This window comes from Podarcis melisellensis, assembly GCF_964234715.1.
Source record: "Podarcis melisellensis genome assembly, chromosome: 4".
In the NCBI taxonomy this organism is placed as follows: domain Eukaryota; kingdom Metazoa; phylum Chordata; class Lepidosauria; order Squamata; family Lacertidae; genus Podarcis; species Podarcis melisellensis.
This window is the reverse complement of record NC_138531.1, coordinates 53,210,347-53,233,335: the sequence shown is the minus strand read 5'-3', so window position 1 is coordinate 53,233,335 and position 22,989 is coordinate 53,210,347. Positions and strand designations below refer to the sequence as shown.

General features: G+C 41.6%; 1 protein-coding gene across 1 annotated transcript; it reads left to right on the top strand.

Annotated features, from left to right (window-relative positions):
• Positions 1–758: 758 nt before the first annotated feature.
• Positions 759–19,406, top strand: LOC309368201 (interferon gamma receptor 2-like). The gene is made up of 7 exons (XM_081908026.1): positions 759–2,783; positions 6,292–6,427; positions 8,706–8,878; positions 10,585–10,733; positions 11,779–11,923; positions 15,186–15,340; positions 18,624–19,406. Exons 1-7 carry the CDS (start codon positions 2,714–2,716, stop codon positions 18,780–18,782), a joined length of 987 nt encoding a protein of 328 aa, XP_081764152.1. The 5' UTR covers positions 759–2,713; the 3' UTR covers positions 18,783–19,406.
• Positions 19,407–22,989: the final 3,583 nt, after the last annotated feature.

Below are 22,989 nucleotides of genomic sequence, written 5' to 3'. Positions count from 1 at the left end.
TGTGGGGTGCTTGAAGATGGCTCTGCCTTGGTTGGCTACCTTCCACATCCAACTCCATACTCGGTTTTAAGTAGAGATGCACAGTTAACGCTGCTAGTCCCCCTTCTACAAATAATGAGGTGGGAGAGCATGTCAGTGGCCTACGCAGGTCACTGAACAGACTGAGGGAAGAAGGTAGGAAATGCAATGAGGGGCCACACGAGGACCAGTTGCTCTTGCCACGACTGCTTTCTTTACTGCATCTGGAAGGTACTGGAAGCGTCTCTAGGAATTTAGAACCAGCTAGTGCAGGTGCGAGGAAACTTTGGCCTTTCAGGTGCTACTGAACTACAACTCTTGGCCATGCTTGCTGGGGCTGACAGAAGTTAGGTTTCGCAACAGCTGGAGCACCAAAGTTGGAGCTAGTGCAAGGGTTTCTCACAGCAACCACATGTTGCTTGTGCTGTGTAAAATGCACACCACATATGTGGTTGCAGAATAAAGTAAAAACATACTGAATTCATTTTGCCTTTTTTATTCCCACTTTCACTTTCTCTAGTCTCCAAATGATTTGACTCATGCAGTGAACTAAAGATATGAGCAAGTTCTCCGAGTTTCTTCATAGGTATTGCTAGAGGGTAGGGAACAAGAGTGTGATCTCTGAATCATGATGACCCAGCCCTACATGGAAATACCAAGGATTGAACATGAGACTTTTATAATAATAATACATAATAATTTATTATTTATACCCTGCCCACCTGGCTGGGTTTTCCCAGCCATTCTGGGCGGCTCCCAATAGAATATTAATCCAAAATATCCAGTCCAGCATCCTGTTCCCAGTATAGCCAACCAGATGCCTGTGAGAAGCACACAACCAGGACCTGCACACAACAGCAGTTGCCCTTCCTGCAGTTTCCAGCCATCATGGTTAGTAGCCACTGATAGCCTTTTCTTCCATGAATTTTTCTAAGCCTCTTTTGAATTCACCCAAGTTGTTGGTCATCTCTGCCTCTGGTAGTAGGAAGAGAAACAATGGGAAGGAGGGAGCAGAACAGATGGACTAAGGGAAAGATCCCAGGGCTGCTGCTGGGACTTCTAGCGCCATACTTCACATGTCTGCATGCACACATACTCCCCCTAGTCCTCCTGCCTGCCTGGCCTGATATCAAGTCAAGAAGTGTCTTCTCCCTCCTCTGGCAGACAAGGGCAAGAGGAGCTGTTGAAGGAAATAAAATGTTAATATTTTTTAATGTAATATTAATAAACTGGAAAAAGAATTGGAAGTTGGTGACACTGTGGTTTACTGAATAGTGTTGGGAGATTATCGTATGTTTCGGCCCCTCTGGTAGTTGTGCTGTAAGATGCCGTGGACCACAGTTTCCCCCCCTTATGCTAAAATATGAAGCTACTGGGAGCAGTCATCAAGAGATTCGGGACACGATGCCAGTTCTATGTCTATTACATCTGAATCATCCCTGGCTTCACCCTTACTTAATTTACATACTTCAGATATGGGCCAATTAGGAAGTCAGAAATTAAAAGCACATTTATGAACAGCAGCTAGAACGGTAATAGCTAGAACTTGGAAAACCTTGCAATTAATGAATATTGATCACTGATATAATATAGTCTGGCAAACAGCCATAACGGAAAAGTTGTCGCAAAAACTGAAAGTGGCAGGGGGAGAGGAAACAATATAATTTTTACACTGTATGGTGGTTGCTGGCATCCACCTGTAGACTGTTTAGGATTTTTACCCCTCTAGTGTCCCATTTTTTGTGAGTCATGTCATGGTTTTATGTGTACACAGAAATCATAAAGCATGACATAACTCGATATATGACTCCAAGGGTCATCTATTCTAGATCATCTCCCTACAATGCAGGGATGTGTCGTATAACTTTCCCCGCCAGGTGGACCTTGGTATCACTGAATTCCTGTGCTCATAGCAACTTTTACTGCTGGGGTGTGTGTGTCTCCTTTGGTGAGACCCAACTTCCTCCTTCTTGATCCCTTTCGTCTTCTGCCCCCCACCCCAGAGGCTTCAAACCTTCCAGGGGCACCTTTTCCACTGCTGGCAGTGGCAGTAGCAACTCCTAAAATGCTGTGGCTCCAGGGAGGTCATTGAGGCACCAGGCAAGTGACCTCTGACCCTGCTGCCCCTGCATTTATAGCCTACTTTTCTCTTTACAGAACCATCATTCAAAGCAGCTGACCCAAAGGCAATGTGCGCTACTTTTCAGAGGGAGGTTCTGTATTTAAAGGTCTCATCCCCTTGGAAGAGCTGCCGGCCTGTCCAAACCTAGTTCAGAGCGGAGAGCCAGCGGGGCTGCCCCCCCCCCTTATGGTTCTGCCCGAGACCCCCAGCCTAATAGCAAACGCGGAGGCCGGCGCCGCTACTACGTCCAGGCCGCGGCCGGCTCCTCTTCTTCCTCCTTCTGAGGGCGTGCAGCTTATTTTGCGTGCGAGGGAGCTGCCGGAGCTGGCCTCGCGGCGGCGTCCCGCCCCAACCTCCGAGGCAAGTCCGGGAAGAGGCCGGCCTTCGCTGGGAGGCGTGCAGGCCAAGGAGAAGGCGAAAGGGCGGGGCGGCGTCGGCGTCTAGTCGGAGGAGGAGGCGAGAGCGTGAATGGCGGGTGAGGCGGGCGCGGGGCTCTTCCCCCAGTCAGGGGGCGCCTGAGAGAGAAGAGCGAGAGACCGAGACTCCAGGCGAGGCCGGAGCTCAGCTGCTGCTATGCAGCCCCTGGGCGCCCTGTGGGTGCTCCTCTGCCTAGCGAGGCCGCTGCTCGGCGTGGCCGCCCCAGGTGAGACCCGTCGGCCGCCGAGAAGGGCGAAACGAGCGCGCAGGTGGGGGGGGGGCGGAGAGGGGCAAAGGTAGCTCGCAGGGCCCGTGGCGGCTTAGTTTTTATTTTTATTAAGGCGAAGTGGAAGAAAGACCCTCGTCTCCCCGAGCCCCCCTCTTCCTCCTCTAGCTTCCTTCCCCGATAAGAGGTGGGGGGGGGGGTTGGGTTCACTAAGGAACTCGCTTCCCCAGGAGGCGGTGGTGGCCGCGAACTTTTTAAAAAAGAGGGCTAGACACGTTCTCGTGAAGTTGAAGCTTTGCCTCTGTGTGCTCCTGAATACTAGTTGCTGGGAACCCCAGGAGGGGAGCGGGCTCTTGTGCCCAAATCCTGGTGTCCCACAGGCATCTGGTTGGTCCCCGTGAGAACAGGAGGCTGGGCTAGATCCATCAGGCTCTTCTTACGGACCTTCAGATTTGAGTCTTTTCCACCTGGAAGGGTTTCTTGGTGTTTCGGGTGTTTTGGTAGGATTTCCCTGGCATAGAGATACAGTCCTGGGAAAACCCCGCGCCTGCTGTACTTTTATGTACCATTGTTAAAAGCACAAGGAGGGGGGGTCCAAATGTGGTCAATCTAGTGTGGAAGAACTTGCGCTCTGGGTATGCTCAGAAGGCTCACATGTCTTAGGTTTGACGTTGGAGCCGTGTCCTTGGAAACAGTTCCCGGGACTCATCCCTGGAGAAGTTGTGACTAGAATTTCCCTTGCGCACTTAAGGATGCACTGAAATGGCCCACACTTTTGCATGTCTGATATGTGGGAGTGGGAGGTGTATGCACAAGGCTATCACAAAGGAGGGTGCAAAATAGGTGGGGGGGGGGCGTTGCTGCTGTTGATAGTACAGTGGTACCTCGGGTTACATACGCTTCAGGTTACAGACTCCGCTAACCCAGAAATAGTACCTCGGATTAAGAACTTTGATTCAGGATGAGAACAGAAATCATTCAGTGGCAGCGCAGCAGCAGCATGGTGTGGTTAAGAGCGGTAGTCTTGTAATCTGGGGAACCGGGTTCGCCTCCCCGCTCCTCCACATGCAGCTGCTGGGTGACCTTGGGCCAGTCACACTTCTCTGAAGTCTCTCAGCCTCACTCACCTCACAGAGTGTTTGTTGTGGGGGAGGAAGGGAAAGGAGAATGTTAGCCGCTTTGAGACTCCTTAAAGGGAGTGAAAGGCGGGATATCAAATCCAAACTCTTCTCTTCTTCTCTTCAGCGGGAGGCCCCATTAGCTAAAGTGGTGCTTCAGGTTAAGAACAGTTTCAGGTTAAGAACGGACCTCTGGAATGAATTAAGTACTTAACCCGAGGTACCACTGTATTCTGTTGATGCATACTGATGTGATTCTGGGATATTGTGTATGAATGCCAAGATGAAAACAGTGTTGATTAGGATTGTGTGGCGTTTGTGTCCTGGGGCTGAGAAGTGGAATACAGTGACCTGGTATGGAGAGCAAAGCGTTGTGAAAATAATCTGTGGTTGTGGGTTCTTTCTTGATAATGGGGCAGGGGTTTCTAGGCCAGTGGATAGAGCTCTGGACTTTGGAGTTGTAGAATTCTTGTAGAGTCCTGCTGGACCAGACCAAATGCCCACCTAGTGCAGCACCCTGTTCTTCGGGGGTCTATGGAAAGCCTGCAAGCAAAACGTGAGAGTAAGAGCACTCTTCCCAGCAACTGGTCTCCAGAGGCATACTGGTCCATGGGGTCACGAAGGGCAGGCACTCCTGTCTTCCACTGCCTCCCGCAGTTTGGTCAGACTCATGTTTGTAGCTTCGAGAACACTGTCCAACCATCTCATCGGACAGTGTTCTCGAAGCTACAGTAACAGCTAGACCCACATAATAATTTATTATCTTCAAACAATATAATATAGATAAATTACTGATATTGTTGGTTGCCTTTTTCTGAACCCTTTTCAGCTCTATATTATTTTGAGTTGAGGCGATCTGAATTGTACAGACTTATATAGATTTATATAATTTTATTATGCTATTGACATTTCTATTTCCACTCACTTTTCTAAATCTCTAGTATGTTGTTTGCCTTTTTCTTGGCAGTCACACACTGTCAACATCTTCATTGAGGTATCCACTGTCACCACAAGAACTTGTTCCTTGTCATCACCCGTTTAGACCCCTTTAGGATTTTTCGCCCCAGTTTTCATCACTTCACGCTGGCCCACACTGAAGCACATTAACCATTTTGCTGCACAATCACCCCATCTAGAGAGATTCTTTTGGAGGGGTATGAAAGAATAATAATCAGAAAGAAGAAATGTCCCATTCCACCCTCTTTTGGGTACTTACTGCTTTGTCTAATAGAAGGCTATTGTGATGTTTTCCTTTTGAAGGGATTAGGAATGAGGGAGGAAAGCCGCTTTGGTTATGTTAATACAAGCTGATTTTTGCAATTAGTTTTGCTAAGAATGATTGCCCCCAACCTACTTGGGTGACACACAGGAATTCCCACCACAAATCTGGAACTACTTCAGTTGCTTCTTCAGTTAATAGCATGGTGGGACGGATGTTTTTCATAAACTATGCAGCTAGCTTTTAAACTGGACCAGGTGATCCAACTCCCCTCCCCTTACTGTGTGACTACTTATGCACTGAAAAGCGATCATCGTTTGGAATTCCTGACTGCAACACCCTTTTTATTTCATTTTTGTCTCTGGTGTATCTTTCTAGGTTTTATAGCAATGGAAGACAAAAAATAGGGGTGCTCCCTTGTACTAGCAAGTATTCTCTCTTATTTGTTTGGCAATATAAAACAAAGACCAGTAACCAAGCTCTGGTGTGTTCATTTCCCCATTTCAATTCAGAGAAGAGAAATTATGTGCAAATATAAATTAACTAGTTAGTACAGTGTTAAATTAATGACTTCTCACCTTCTGAATCAGAAGAAGCCTTCTGGAGTTCCATCTCTGAAGTTAAAACTGGGTTTGGTCAGTTCCTGGGAGGAAACCCCACATATGCTACCCTGATAATCTAGATTGGAATGGGTAACCTGAGGCCCTCAAGATGTTGTTTGACTCTGACCCTATCATCCCCTGACAGTATGGCAAATGTTCAGGGATGATGGGAGTTGGAGTCCGGCAACCTTTGGATTCTTCATCTACAGGTTCTTCATCCCTTAGATTTAAGACTGTATGGTAATTTGAACATTTTGAACCAATAATGCCTGACCAAAAGGGCAGTGAAGCTGTATGCAGCCTCTGTGCAGTACTTAAACTGGATAGTCTGTCCATAAAGGTCCAGGCCAAACTTTATTGTGTGCTACACCAAATTCCATTGTCATGGTCACTTGCAGTTTAGCTTAGCTATGATTATACCTATTCATATTCTACCTGCACCAGCATCAGGGCCCAACTCACTACTGCCACTATTAGTATTTTTATTTGCCCTGAATTTTGGAGGCATCTACATTAAACCTGTATTTTTGTTAATGTGTATTAATACTCTGTTGTTAATGTCTTTGTAGAATCTTCCTCCTTATCTGCGCCAGAGAATGTGACAATTCAGTCATATAATTTTGATAATGTATTGAAATGGTCTCCAGTTACAGCGATCAATGGTTCAGTTACTTATAGCGTTGAATGGAGGTTTAAAACACGCATGTAAGTAAATGGTTCCTGTATACCTCCAAAATTGCATTCTATGGTATATAGTGTTTGCTTTTGTAAGATCTGTATATATTTGTATACAAAATTGGGTTTTACTGTTTAAACATATTTACTGAAGTTTATTTTAGCAAATTGTGTTGGAAACAATGGAAATTAGAGTGGTGGTTGAATTAAAGAAATGGAAATGTGCAAGTGTTCTTTAAATTAAAAGTTCATATCCTAAGACAAGACATAATCTGTATTTTATTTTAGTCCAATTTCCCCTTCTGCTCTAATTTTCCTAATGCAGTTTGAAATGAATTGTGCTTCTATTTCAGGCTTTGCAAAGAGATTCCACTGGAAACCATAGTACTTGCTGCCAAGTAGAGTTTAATTGTATTTATTTATTTCATAAAATTTATACACTTCTTGATTGTAAAAAAACAAACAACTTTACAAAAACCGTGTAAAGTGGTTTACAAAAGATAAAACATTAAAATCAAGGAAAATTTCTATTCTACTTTAAAATATACAAATTACCCCAACTTTCTAAGCTTCTGGGTAGGCTTGTCTGAACAGGAATGTTTTTAGCAATGCCAAGACTGTATGTAGTTGGATGCAGACTTGCTATTGAGTGGTTATGTATAGAATTACTCAGTAAGATAAGCCCCATTGAACTCCTCATTTCTTCTTTCTGACTATAGTGGTACCGCAGGTTACAAGCACTTCAGGTTACAGTCACTTCAGGTTACAGACTCTGCTAACCCAGAAATAGGTACTTCGGGTTAAGAACTTTGTTTCAGGATGAGAACAGAAATCGTGCGGCGGCAGCGTGACAGCAGCAGGATTAGCTAAAGTGGTGCTTCAGGTTAAGAACAGTTTCAGGTTAAGCACCGACCTCTGGAAGTAATTAAGTTCTTAACCCGAGGTACCACTGTAATAATGTTTAGAGTGGGCTTGTTGTTCATATAATTGACAAGCTACTAGCTGTTAGTAAATTTATAGTTTTGCACATACTAAGGGATAATGCAATGTTAATCTTACTCAGAGCAGACTTAATGGATATGCAGGACTTTCTGTTTGCACAGTGGGTCTTTCCCTCTCCCCACCCCCCTTAAATTTGATCTGAATGATTAAAAGAACCCCCAGAACAGGGGCATGGGGACATGGCAGGGAGAAGAAAGGGGAAGTTCATTTGGGCAGTCAAAAGACTTCTGCTAATGGATCCATTCAATTCAATACTGCCCATTGGCTTCAGTGAGTCTACTGTACGACTAATATTATATAGCACCCAATGTATGTGAAGATTTTGAGCACATTAAATGTACTATGTATTAAGGTGGCACATGCCTGTTGTAAAACCTTGTTGTAAATTGGTTGCTTAACTGAAGCTTGAATCCAGTCCATTCTTGGGAATAAGTGCTGTTGATCAAAGAGGGACTTCTGTGTATAGGACTGGACTGCATGTTAGGGTGGTTGCTCTTGAGAATGGGTAATTACTGTATTTTTCTGTGTATATTCTTCCCAAATTTTTAAAGTTTAAAATTGGGGGTCGTCTTATACACGGAATACTTAAAAATATTTATTAATTTTGGGCTCAAAAAAATAGGGGGCATCTTATACATGGAAAAATACGGTACATAGTTGTAACAGTTAATCAAATTTGAATTTGGCATTGTTGTTTCAAACATTTAGAAATAGTTCCCAGTGAATTTTAAAGAGGCTTACTTCCAGTAAAAGTTCCAGATTGAGGTTTCAGTCATGTTTATACTTACCTGGCTGCTTGTCTGGGGAAGTGGCAGGTGTTAAACTAAAATAGCCCTTATTTGTACCTGTAAAGTACTTGATGTAAAAGGGAGATAAGAGGACAGGGAAAGGAAGTGTGGCTTCTCTGCTTACCTTTCATGGTAAGATCACGTGAAGCCATATTATGGACAGTTCTTTTTCTCAAAATGGGCATTTTTTTCTGTCACTATGCATAACTGATTCATGTATGGTAATGTAACCCCTTTTCATTTTGAGGCAGAGATGTCTTATACTGTGTGACTTTATGGAACTACAGGGCACAGGGTGGCTTTGTGAGCCCTGTCATAGCTATTACCTTAGCGTTGTTTGGTTTTTCAACACTTGTGCATTGCCAAGCAGCAAGATATTTCTTTACCACTGCCGTAAAATGTATAAACTGGTATTTCAAGATTCAACTAGATATTTCAAAGGAAGTTTTTAATTGATCATGCACAAATGCAACAATAAGGAGTTCAAATAATGGTGTGTTCTTTGTATTTTTTTGCAGAGCATCAGAAGAAAAAGTATGGAAGAAAGTGAATTGCAAAGATATTACAAAACCTGAATGTAATTTCAATCATGAGAGGAATCATGACTGCATCATTTTACATGTTAGGGCTGAACAAGGGGAATTAAAATCTGCCTGGACTGAAACTAAGCCCTTTCGAGCACGGGAAGACAGTATGTTTCTTTATATTTTCATCTACTGTATTTTATGCAGTACCTCTGGGGGAGAAATATTTCTCTTCCACAAAATGATATTCTGAAAAAAAATAACAGCCAAGGGTATCATGGCATCTTAAAGTATTTAAAATGCCACAAGACTCTAGTCTGATGCAGTAAAAACAAAATGTTGCTATTCCTTGGGGAAATGTGTTTATGAACATCTTATATTTCAGTCATCATAACCTTGCTGATGCTACAGTAGCCCTTCTGATTAGGGTTGCCATCTGTTTTTTTTGCTTGTACAACTGTGTTGTCCAATTCCCTTTCTCAGCGCAAGAAAGAATGCAGACAATGGCCTGGTTCACACACCATGCAAAGCTTTGGTTTAGTGCAATTGTTTGGACTCCTGGAGAGGAGAACACACCCATTTTGCTCCTCCTTGGTACTGCTGTAAGCCATGGTGTGGCTTAGTGGGTAGTGGTCAACTTTGTTTTACTCAGAGTATACACACTGAACATGATGTAACTTGGGCCCATTAATTTCAATTGGTCTAAACTGAATACCACTCAGTATATTGTCTGAAACCAGGATTGTGGTTTAGTTTTTTTCAGAGTAGCCATGAGCTGAAACCAAGGTTTGTCCTGTGGTTTATATCTTATGGTTTATCTGGGAAACCTTAACCAGGAGTCTTGGTTTGGATGATATGCTAAGCAAGCCATTGCTTAGTGCAGCACAGTAGCAGAACAACCAGGGAGCAGCAGCAAAGCAGTCATGATCGCCGCTCCTGGTGCCCACATGCTTGTGCATTTGTGCTCTGTCATGGTTTGGTTTAGCATGACATAAACCAGACCAGTGTTACACGGATGTTGCTGAGTGGTAATAACAAATGAGAACTTTTATCATTTGCCAGAATGAAATATTCCCAACACATGTAATAAGATTAACTTGTACAGATGTTTTAAGAATACCTGTCATATCACATTCCCTACCAAATTCTACAGAGGTGTAGGGAACCTTTGCACCTCCAGATGTTGGGGAACTGCAACTCCCATTATCCATGCTTGCTAGGATTGATGGAAGTTGTAGTTCAGCAATATCTGGAGGGGCAACAAATTCTCCCCTTCTGTTCTATAGGAAGGTGAATTCTTGGGTGCATGGATAGGCAATCTGATTTCTGCTCCCACTACTGCTTTTGCCATCATCACTTCTCCAGGGTTCATGAGATTTTCTTCCAGAGGTTTCTTGAAAGGTATCAGAGACAACCAAGATACTCCATTCCTGCAAAGGCTGCTCCACTTATTTAAATGACAGTAGCAAGAAATGCTGCAGCTGTGCACTCCTTTGTGAATGCAGATCTGCTGCCATCATTGAAATGAACTACAGTGGTACCTCTGGATATGAATTTAATTCGTTTCTGGAGTCCGTTCTTACCCCTAAACATTCATATCCAGAGGTGCCTGACCTGCACAGGTGCGCGTGGCGGTAGTCTGCTTCTGCGCATGCCTGGGCGGTAGAAACCTTTCCGCTACTTCCGGGTTTGCCACGTGTGTATCCTGAAGGATTCACAAAGGGGACAGTACGTAATCCGAGGTTCCACTGTAGTTAGTATACCCAGCACAAGTCCATCCCAGAATCCATGTGAGACTTCAGATTGGATTATGTTTGATCACAATTAGGAGAAAATGTGACTTAACTTATTTAATTGCATTTACCCACTTCAGCTATTTTAGGACCTCCAAGAGCAATCAATGTAAGCTCAGACGGTACCATGATTCATATAAGCTTCTTGCCTCCCTTTGAGCCTGCAGAAAATAAAACTGAATATTTTGAATATTTAATTGAATACTGGGAGGAATCGACAAGTGAAATAGTGAGTACTTACCTTTGCTCAACAAGCCAGTAATTCCTGGAAAAGTTGAAAGACTAAAAAAAAAAAGTAGCAAAAAGCCCTATTTATGATATAGGGGTGGGTATGGGTTTGAATGTGAATACATACACACTTTAAGGAGAGAGGGAGCTACATCTAAAGGGATGTTTCAGCCTGCTATCAGTCAATTCTAGTAAGAATGGGATGGGCTATTTCAGTAGGAATTTTCTGAAAATAGTGTTTTGCAAATGTTATTGTTTATTTGGAAGGCTTCTGGAATGCACCTATATTTTCTTCATTTCTGCTGCAGATGTTCAGGTACATTTTGATCATCTGTGTATTGTTTGTATGATTTCTAAAGTGCAAAAATATCTGAGCAGCTAATGAAGGATAGATAACAGTCACTTGGGTGAGATGGGCAGAAATTTGATCACCATGGTTTTTTTGGGGGGGCAGCAGCTACACTGTAAAAGTTTGGGATAAGAAATGCCAACTTTGCAACATAGTCAAACATGGCATTAGATCTCTGTTGCTGTGACATTATGCTAATGGCCAAGGCAAATTGTGCTGGTTTTAACATATTATGAAGCATAGGTTTCAGCAGTCCAAAGAAATCTTGGTGACTTTCGTCTAGTTTTTAGTGGAATCAGAGTAAAACTATTTTGGAGAATGGCTTGTGGAATGTACAGTGGTACCTCGAGTTAAGTACTTAATTTGTTTCCGGAGGTCCGTTCTTAACCTGAAACTGTTCTTAACCTGAAGCACCACTAACTAATGGGGCCTCCTGCTGCTGCCGTGCCACCAGAGCACGATTTCTGTTATCATCCTGAAGCAAAGTTCTTAACCTGATGTACTATTTCTGGGTTAGCGGAGTCTGTAACCTGAAGCGTATGTAACCCGAAGTACCACTGTACATGCAAACTAAAACATATCTCCACATTCTAATAAGGTCTAAACTGTGCAGCTTGTATGAAATAGATGTAAAGTCAATTTGATTATTATTGCTCTATAATACCCCCTTACTTTTTCCATCTTTCCATCTGCACAGCTGAGAGTTTTGAGCAAGAATAGGATGGAAACATTCAAGAATCTGAAGGAAAGGACTGTATATTGCTTTCAAGTAACAGCATCAATCCCACATGTAATGCTAACATGTCAAAAAAGTGAAATCAAGTGCAAAGAAACTACAATTGGTGTGTATTTTCTTCATAAGCAATACAGTTATTTCTGTGTCTTGAAACTGATGTGGACTTAAGATGTGAGGTCACTTTGGCTACTTATTTCTTAATGCTAAAATTGTTTCAATTAATATATTATGGAGGAGTTTTGGGCACCTAAATGACTTCATTGAGCAGCTACATTGGCAATAAATATAAAATCAATAAATATAGCTGTAGGTGTGCAGCATTCAGTTTTCAAAAAGCCTTGGGCTCTGCACTTGGAATGAAATGTTCACACTGAGCATGTTTTCATTAAACTTCTGATTTTTATTTTTTATTTTTTTACAGAATTGGAAATTCTGTATGCCACATATTTTGTAAAGAGATCAGGGTTGAGAAATGTGTTAAGGGTCATTTCTGCTGTCTCGTTCTGTGTAAGATTTTTAAAAATGTGTGAAACAGATTTCCATATTTGAAGACAGAACATATCTATGTTGCTGTATGTACACAGTGCTTTTTTGTCTCAAGGGTCATATCCACTCTTGGTCAGTTCTGTGGGGGGTGCATGCTACTGGTGGATGTAGCTTCCCCACACATACACAGGTGCAGATTGCCTGATCCATGCAAAAGGGGGTCATTGCTTCCCCTCCCCTCATCAAATGATCAAGCTGACGACCATGGAGAGGGCGAGTTGCATCTTCATCAGAGCACTGAGCGGTCTCTATTTTAACTCCCCCCCCCCAACCACCACCCAGATTGGTGGGATCTTTGCAGTGTGTGAGAAATAATTTGCTTGAGGGGGTTGTGGGTTAGCTATCCCTGCTCCAGAACCTACAGCCATCTGCATCTTCCTAACACATGTATACTCAGCAAAACAGATGTTAGCAATTATTGGACATGATTATCCTCATGCTGTTTTCATACATTCTCTTAAACAAATATACTTCCTTATATAGGTAATGTGAAGGACGCGGGTGGCACTGTGGGTTAAACCACAGAGCCTAGGACTTGCTGATCAGAAGGTCGGCAGTTCGAATCCCCGCGATGGGGCTCCCATTGCTCGGTCCCTGCTCCTGCCAACCTAGCAGTTCGAAAGCATGTCAAAGTGCAAGTAGATAAATAGGTACTGCTCCAGCGGGAAGGTAAACGGCGTTTCCATGCGCTGCTCTGGTTCGCCAGAAGCGGCTTAGTCATGCTGGCCACATGACCCTGAAGCTGTACGCCGGCTCCCTCGGCCAGTAAAGCGAGATGAGCGCCGCAACCCCAGAGTCAGTCACGACTGGACCTAATGGTCAGGGGTCCCTTTACCTTTATAGGTAATGTGTAAAAAAATAAAATCTAAGTATTTCTAATTGCTACATCTGTCTGCTTTTTTTGCTCCCTTTCCAAATGCGATGGCTAGAAAGTATGCAGCTGTTAATAGTATCTCACATATTAATTTTTTCTGCTCCTACCAGATTATATATTACTTAAAGTTTCACAAAGAGACTGTTGCAATGTAGGTTCCTATGGACTATGAGGCAAAACAAGGTTCCTGCTTCCCTTACCTGTGCAACAGGTCTGCAATGTGATGCTTGAGAGTAGTGTTCCCCAAATGTATTAACGTGCTACTAAATGTAGCTGTTAATGAATAAATAACTCATTGATGTGCTTCCATTTTAACAAATGTCTAGGCTTCAAGGGCAGACTTGCTGTCCTACGTGGCTTGTACGTGGTCCTGTGCATTGGTGGTCCCTCTTTCCTTACTGGTTTTTAGGTTTTCATCCTTTGTACACTGCTATGCTGAAATACTCTCTGGTTATGCACAGGATGAAGCTGGAAGCAGTGATTGCTTCAACATGTTCCATTGAATTTGCTGATAGTCTTCTATTTATTTTGTTTCTAAAAATATTTATATCCCGCTACCTCATAGAAAAATATCAAAGTGGTTTACCATAATACAGAAAACCATGCAATAAAAACCATAAAGGTAGTAATAATTAAAACCAGAGATGTATTAACTATTGTGGAAAATTGTACAGTATTCTTAAAGTTCTTTGGTGAAATAGAAAAGTTTTCAGAAGGCATTAAAAAGTTTTAGTAGGTGCCTTCTGAATCTCTGTTGGCAGAATATTCCACAGGGCTGAGTTGATGACACTAAAGGTTCAGTTTCTTCTTGTTGACAGGTGGGCCTTAGCAATTTGAGGAATGATCAATGACACACCTGCCGTTGATCTCCATGATCAAGCTGGGATATAAGGGTTCCGTCCCTGAAGTACCTTGTACCTAATATAAAGACCTTAAACTTGGCTTGGTAGTAGATGGACAGCAAGTGCAGCTGTTTTAACAGCGATGAAACATATTATTGGCCCCCATCAGCAGTCTGGCTGTCACATTCTGCACCAGCTGGAGCTTCCAAACCAGACCCAAGGGCAGCCCCACATACAGCATGTTACAGTATCCAACCTTGAGGTTACCAACACATGGACTATATAATGGGCAGTATCCAACTAAACAGTTACACTAGCCTAAGGACTTTAAGCTTTGCAGTTGAACTTCCCTGTCCTCTCCTCTCCCAGTGCTACCCCTAAGTATTCTCTGAAGGGTTAGGGGGAAGTCCATGACAGATGTAGGGGCTGTACAGGGAGTGGCAAGGGTGGAGAAGTTCTGCTGCACACTTCAAATTCCTTGTGCTAGTGGAAATGTTCAGCTGGATACTGCACAATGTGTTCAGAATAGTGGTGAAAATGTTAGTTCTAACCCTAACTGAAGGAAGCAGTTCTTTTTTTTGGTACAATTGTCATGATCTAACATTCATTGCTCCCTTTCTCCAAATATAAACTACTAGGGACTGTTTAGTTCAACTGTGAAATTCAGCCTTGCATATCCAAAAGTCCCCTGGCTCCCAGCCTTGTAGTTCCCTACCTCCAAAGCTCTTTCGTCTTTCTGTTCTCCTGTTAGTATACTGCACCTCGTTTTCTCCCCCACCCCAGAGGTTTTTTTCCCATTGGGTTTTTCTCTGCTTATTCTGCTGTGTACTACCCCCGTACCACTTGCCTTTAACAAACTTGTCTGTGGACTTTTCTGCCCACCAGCCCACCTTTTTCTGTCAACAGCACAGATAGGAAGCACTGCATGCAGTTTGGTCCAGATGGCAGGATCTCTGTGGAGTTTATCTAGATAAACTCACATTTCCCTCACAGAAGCTGCCTTTGTGGTCAGTGCTGTTGTCCCGATATTGTGAACATTCTGATTGAGAAATTGTTTCATCTATAATTCTTGAGATAAAATTAGTAATAATTGTTTTTTCCTCCAGACCCAATGAGAATTCTGCATATCGTACTGATATTTGGATTTGCAATATTTATACTCATTGGAATATTTGTGTGCATAATGTTTATTCAGAAATACAGAAGTGTAATCAAAGCACTTTGGAAGCCACCTCTAACAATTCCATCCCATTTCAAAGAGGTATGTATACTGGGATTTCTGCTGATTTTAAAACCAGTGTGGTTAATCTGTAGTGGCATAGACTTAGAGCCAGACTGGCTAACCTGTGGCCCTCCAAATGTTGGACTCCAACTCCCATCAGCCTCAGCAAGCATAGCTAGTGGTCAGGGATTATGGGAGTTGTTGTCTTCCAACATCTGGAAAGCCTTGGTTAGTCAAAGAGTCAACTGAGAGTTTGAGCAGTTCCAGTATTTCTTCACACAACCTACGTCATTCAACTTCTCTTTCTCAATTCCTTCCTGACTAGATGGAAACTTCAGTTAATATTTCACTGGGTAGTTTTTCAATGACCTCAGAAGTTAGCCAGATATAAAATGCAATTATGAATATAATTCTTGGGTTTGGCCCGCCCAGCAGAACATCTCAGATTTCTTGTTTATTTAGCACTCCAAGTCTTTCCTTGTGAAAACGATGAGGTGCTCATCTGGTAGGTTGCTGTTGCTGTAGAGATTAATAGGGTGAAATAAAGTGGATAGCCTACAGTAATAGTAGAGTTTAGAAAGTTGGTGGTTGGGCTCCCCAATAAAATAGTGTAGTATGAAGTGCTTCTATTCAGGATTCCAGCCACCAATTCCTCTGCATTCCTTCCACATATTTCTTTTCTTTTCCTGTATGTAGTCATTTAGCATTCTGTGCCCTTTTGCATTTTTGCAAGTTGTTGTACAACCATGGAAAGTGCTGTATAGTTGAGGAGTTACCCACTTTTTAGTATTTTCCGCTTTATAAAGCAAAAGACTATATTCCTTATAAAAAAGATATAATTTAGTCTGTTGTGGAGAACCTTCTTGATGAAGTTAAGCTGTCCATGTTTCAGGGAACCCATGTGAACAATTGTTGAGTTACAGTGGTTCACAAAACTCTTGGTTCACAATTCCTGGTGGGTTCTTCTTTTTAACCAGTAAATAATGTACTTAATCAGTAGCTTTTTGAAGGCTAGGATTTCCAGAACTGAAGTATTAGTGTTGGCTTGATGAACATCAGCTGTGCAATGTTGAAGTTACAAAGATGGTCTGATCAATTTCTCTCAAAGAGAGAAGGTAGTCTGGGGTGGAATAGAATTGACATAGATGAGCTTGTTACTATTTTTAGAAGACCTCTGAAGGCAGCCCTGTACAAGGAGAATTTTAATGTTTGAGGTTTTTTGTGCTTTAATACTTTGTTGGAAGCTGCCCAGAGTGGCTGGGACAACCCAGTCTGATGGGTGACACATAAAAAATAAAATTATCATAATTATTATTCATATTATTACTAGGTCCATTTTGATATATATATATGGAAGAACACTCCATTATGTGAGCCTCCACTTGTTGCATAAAGGTAGCATAATCCAGATAGATTTACCAACTCGGTGAAAAAGAAGCCTAAGGGTGGTTTAAGCTTGCTAGTTTAACACCCAGCGAAAATGTTTCAGGAATAGATCAAACTTATTTCTACCTTCCTGGTGCTTATCAGTGGAGAGAGGTATTTATTAAACACACCCACACAATTACAGCTGCCAGTACTGCAACTATGTGCTTGAAGAGGGTGCGGAGCTGAGCCAGGAAGGGGTGTGGCCTAGAGAGAGACCAGAGGGCTGTTGTGGATCCCATGGCAGGGGTGGGATTATGATTATTTTGTTTTTATACTGTTATCTGATTTGATAGCCGCCTTGCGTTTCTTTGGGAAATTAGGTGGGGAAAGTTAAGTATGAAAAAAATACTTCTGGAAGTAGCTTGAGAGTAGTGAGAAAGAGGCAGTATGTTTGTAATGCATTTTCTGCTTTCAGCCAGGACTTGGAAGTGGCAAGTGAGTTGTTCCTTACTTGTATCTCAAGGCATATAGGATGCTGATGCTTTGGGGCCAGGTCTAGGTCTGGGAAAGAGGCTAAGAGCAATGTATCAAGTGGAGAACAGCATGCGTTTAGGCCTGCTTCTACCCTTGGGAAGTATGACTAGAGAAGGGATTGGAGCTCATATATAAAACCTGGATAAATTATAGGATAAGATGTAACCTACAGATTTTTGAGAACATTGAATTTTTTGTGGAGGGTGCTTGGCAGGAGAAAATCTTAATTACCCTAATTACATTTTGAATACCTCATTAGATCTTTTGCTTGTTTGTATTAAACACTCCTGGCTGCTTCAGCACAAGCTACTCCTTTTAAAAAACAAGAGAGCTGAAATTCTGTTGATCAGCTGCTTGGTAGGAATTAATCCACCTCTTCTACTCCCTACCCAAGCAGCTGATTAGCAGAATGGTCAGCATGTGGTTTTTTTAAAACAAGGTCATTTTCTGTAGTCCCTGCATTTTGGCTGCTCTTGTACCTGAAAATGCTTAGAGCACCTTTGAGCCCTGTACCTTCCCCAACTCTTCAAGCTCCTTAAGGCTGGGGCTTGTCCATCTTCTGTTCAGTCATCTCTAAAATGCATGGGGATAATAGATGAGTTTCAACCCTTTTCCACAGCTTGGAATTGTGGGTGTGCCCTTCACTTTTCCTGCTGCAGTCTCAAGCTTTAAGCTTAGGATGTCTGAGTCTTGGCTGTCTCCACTGTGGCACCTCCTTAGTGAGCAAATTTGCAGACACTTGATTTGGCCATTTGGATACCACTGTTTGACCAGTTGAAGATACCTGAATGGATATAGGTTTATGTGCATATTTATTTAGCAGCTTGCTGAATTAGGGGAAATAGTAACATGGGAACATACCATGATCTGAAGTGCTACAACTTAATTATGCCGCTAAATTTTGCTTTTTATCACTGCATCCACCTCTTTAGTATCGTGACTGATCATTGGCATTTGTATTTATCTGTCTTACAGTAAATATTTTTGTTTTGATGTAGTGAGATAACTTTCAGATATTTGAAGAAATGTTTTTCATAGATATTGAAAACGCCGGCCTTGAAGTTATCAAAATATTACATAACAGCAAAATAAACCAGCTGGAATTTGGAGCACAGTGGAGAGGCTGCAAAACCCAAGTTGAATTAGTAGATATCATGCCATGAAACTTCCTAGTTAATTTGAGGTTTGAACTCCAAAAAAGTCACGCTTGGTTTATTAATCCAACCAAATGAAGATGTGTTTACATGACATTAGATGAAATTCCCATTGACTTCAGTAGAATTTGCCTGAAAGCAAAAGTTCTGAAATTTGCCTTTCTGTATGTGGGCAGTTATAATAGCAAACCATATACATTAGGGAAGAACTAAACCAGCAGAATAGAATTACTAGATTCTAACAATCTAATGCTGCTTTTTTCCAGGATTTACAAAATCTTCACATGACTGTGGTTGAAGAATTTCAGAACTGTGCTGGAGAAGACCACTGGGACAATGTGTCAGAAATCTCTGAACAAAGAGAAACTGTGACAGACAATTTTACTGATCAAAATCAAGAGTTGACAGTGGAAGAACATAGATGACAAGATGATTAAGTGCCTTCAACTCTCATGTACTGATGCTAAACCTCAACGTCAACTTGTGGACTTTCACTACAGAGAAATTGTATTAATGCCCTCTGTTTGAGAACAGTTAGTTGCAAAACACACAAACACACTATCCATGTGTGAAACTGTGAACGAGAAACCAGCAGTAAAAGCATTAAAAGGACACACATGCTATATGCTGTGACTTGGTTATGGATGTATTTGAACACTTGTCAAATTACTGTGAAGGGTCCCTCCTACCCGCCGCAGGCTTTTTAACAACCTTGCAAACACACAAGAGTGCTCTGATTTAGTGTGTGTGTGTGTGTGTGTGTGTGTGTGTGTGTGGTTTCTAAAAAGCCTGTGGCAGTATTTATAGCAATTGACTGCAATAGTAAAGTGAAATTGAATTGTATAATTTATATTGATGGAATGAGGTTAGCAATTTTACCTGTCTTGGTTGCTGAAAGAGCAGAAAGACAATCTGAAGGTGCCAATTGATACTCCCCTTTGCTGCTTAATGTACATAAGCTCTTTCCATGGATTTTGGCTAGTGGGGCTGCTGCAGTTTTTGGATGGAATTCATGTTAGTGGTCGGAGATTGTTCCACCAGCACAAGTTGTTCTGGGTGTTCTCCCAACCCTCCAGAGTAGATTTGGGGGAGGAGAGCAGGGAAAACTCTGTTCTGCTGCTTGCGAAACTTTGTGCTGGCATCTACCAATGGAAACAAGTAGTTGAATCCAGCCCTTTCTTTGCTGATTGGGTACTTGCTTCCATCATTCATGCAATATCCTCTCACTTAGGTTACTGTATCCATTCTGGAATAAGGTGACCTTGAAGATTGTTTGAGTACATCAGCTGGTACAGACTACGTCCGCACTTACTCGGACTACAGCGCAGAGGAAAAATCCACTGAAATTATTTGATCTTTTTCTAAAGCACTGGGTCGTACAGGTTTTTGCTCTTCACTTGGAGCCACCTGAAATGGTTTCCTCTGCATTCTTTCATTTACTATAACAAGATCTAAACTGGTGAACCTTTATTTTGCAGCACTTATGTTGTGTGATGCTTTATCAAGTAATTAAATTACACGGAGGTCCCACTTTCTGAATGCTTGCTATGTGAAAATTCACTTATCTGAACAGGAGAAATTAGTACCCAACCCTCACTACACAGCACAGATTCAAATAACTAAAGAGAGAGCATTTATTATTTCCTTGTTTGTCTTTTTCTGTTTGGCTGAGGAATGCAGTGATACTTTTTAGTAAGGTTAAGAGGGTTTTCCTGGGTGTTTGCTTTTAGGGGTAAAAATCTCACTGTCAAGAACACATTAGAATTTTTCCTATAGGAATCGCCAACTTGTTATGTGAATGCTCGCTTATCAAACTATTTCCAGGGACTGCATTATGTTCAGAAAGGGGGACCTGCGTATTCTGCCTTCACTTTATAATTTCTAGTCACAGATGAAAATGTTTGTTTCTAAATGCATTTGCACTCTTGCACATTTTACATGTTACTTTGGATAAATTTTGCTTGAATTGTGTGCCCTTATTTTTAAATGTGTTTTTGAATCTGTTTTAGTTTTGCCCATTGCCTTGCAAGCTCCATTTTAAAAGCTGAAAATCTATTGTCATATTGTGATAAAACCCTAGAAACAATACTGGGAAGAAGGTACAGAATACAGGAATTCAGTTGCAAAGTATAAAGGGTTCTTAATATATTTTGTCTGATACATATTAACCCATTATTTTTCGGCTAGTAACGGGTATTTATCGCTATCAGATCAGGTCGTAAAACTAGTGTACATTCTTATTAATTTAATGGCGTTACTGTATTCTTTTCACTTTTTTTTATTATATGCTATTTTTGTTTTTAGACTCATCTATTTTTGTGTTCTGTTTTCTATTTACCATTTTGGGCTACGCCTAAAAGAAAATGTGGGATATAAATAAATTAAATGACAATGAAATAGGCCACCTCCATTTCATTTTTAATCTTTAGTAAAATAAAATAATCTAGAAGTGCAGGTTAATCCTGAATGTAATATATTCAGTGGTTTGTGTGAATGCATTCTTTCTGAGAAGGAAGCAGCCATACCCTACAAACAAGTTCCTGTCCACTTCAAGTAGTGTAAACATTACTGTGTAATCCTGACTGATTTCTTGTGGTTGTCAATCTTTTGTAAAAATTAATTCCTTTAAGAAGAATAGTTGCAGCTACCTTCTTTTTGGAGACCCCCAGGGCAGTATGCTACTGATGTTCAAATCACCTTTACCACTTTAATGCAAATGCTTCAGAGATTGGGGGGGTTGCACTTATGGAATAAAATACCTACTTGAATTGTGAATCCTAAGCTGAGACCAAATTAGTGAAGAGAAGCAAGGACATTAGGTTAATTGATTTCAGAAGACTAAGTTGGATATATATGCTTTTATCAAAGGACCCTGGCAGGGTTTTTTTTACCAATTATTGTTAAAATGTTATGTATTCAATCAAATCAACTTTAAAGTCTAGCCTCTCAAGCTTTGGGGAAGCAACACTGCTGTGTTTTAACAACTAAAAACCCCAACTTTTCACTATGCCATGCTGGGCAGCCTCACATCTTGTAAAGCTCATGAGCCTATAGAAATAGAGCAATGCCTGAGCGGAGAGTCATTGTACAACAGATATATCTATATGTGTTTGTGTGAAAGAGAGAATATTACACTGTAGACAGAATACTGAGCAGTTTTAGCATTTGTAAAACAAAATACATTACCAATCTTTATTGGATTTTAATGTATTTACAATAAACAAGCAAGATAGTCTAAGGTCGTAACAGGACAACTCTTAGCATAGTATTTGCTTCATAGTCTGTCCTGAAAAGGGCTCTGAAGACAAATGAAAATAGTTTCAGAAAATAAACTAACACAGCTGTATTTCCTAGGTGGGGAGAGAAGTCCAAAAGTCTGAAAGTGAAGAATGTTTGGATAAGGTCATTTTGCAGGGTCTCCAAAAATCAGAATGTAGAGTACCTTTACTTCATCTGATTCTTCTTCATGCCCCTAGACCCTGTCTTGCAAAAATATTTTTAACATGGAGTCCTTGTTACATTTTGCAAAGGATGCAGTTTGATATGCTTCTCAGTACACAATTTGGCTTGGGTGAAATAAAATACAGATAGTTCCAGTTAACATCACAGTACCTTAACATACATAGTGTAATTCGCTACAATAAAGTTCAGAAAAACATGGAAAATAGATGATAGTCTCATCAGAGAAGCTGATTAGATTCTGGACATAAGGGAGGAGAAAAATCTAGTGAATCGTGTTTAAATATGCTTTTCCTTGTATAAAAGTAAAGGTACCCCTGACCGTTACATCCAGTCGCGGGCGACTCTGGGGTTGCGGCGCTGATCTTGCTTTACTGGCCGAGGGAGCTGGCATACAGCTTCCGAGTCATGTGGCCAGCATGACAAAGCCGCTTCTGGTGAACCAAAGCAGCGCATGGAAACGTTGTTTACCTTCCCGCTGGAGCGGTACCTATTTATCTACTTGCACAGCGTGCTTTTGAACTGCTAGGTGGGCAGGAGCTGGGACCGAACAACGGGAGCTCACCCCGTCACAGGGATTCGAACCGCCCTAGGGCTCACTGGTTTAGACCACAGTGCTACCCGTGTCCCTTTTTTCCTTATATAGTAAGCAAGCAGTCCTGTGATGCTTTGAACTTGGGATGGCTCCTTTGTTCTGAATATCGATTGCACAAGCATGTGAAATATCAGTCAGTCTCATGGTAAAATTGGTAATGTCTGACAAGACATTTTGATGGGGGGTTTATGACAACACACCTTAAAAGGTCAAACCTAGAATTCTCCTACAGCTTGTCAAACACAATACGTCAGTCTTAAATATTTTTCACAGTGCATTCACTGAGAAAGGATTGGCCCATTCCATTTTAAGGCATGCTGCACTACCAAATAAATGCTTAAGATATTTTGGTTTTTCACGTGAGTTTTTTTGCTAAGTAGAATTTCCATACATACTTGATGCCTCCTTTGTTCAGTACACATTTTGTAGTATGGCGTAAAACATTCCTAGTAATTGGGAAGTTAGCGCTAGATGAAGTTTCAGCATATGATGCCAGAGTATACTACACTTCCAAATAACGTATTTTTCTACTGGGGGGTCATGCATCAATGGCTATTTGGAGATGCCATTCAGATTAA

Excerpts from the sequence above, each read along its gene's own strand:
- LOC309368201 (XM_081908026.1), top strand. The coding sequence starts at position 2,714 with ATGCAGCCCCTGGGCGCCCTGTGGGTGCTCCTCTGCCTAGCGAGGCCG. Across the intron at positions 6,428-8,705 it reads TGGAGGTTTAAAACACGCAT|AGCATCAGAAGAAAAAGTAT; the intron begins GTAAGTAAATGG and ends ATTTTTTTGCAG. Across the intron at positions 8,879-10,584 it reads CTTTCGAGCACGGGAAGACA|CTATTTTAGGACCTCCAAGA; the intron begins GTATGTTTCTTT and ends TACCCACTTCAG.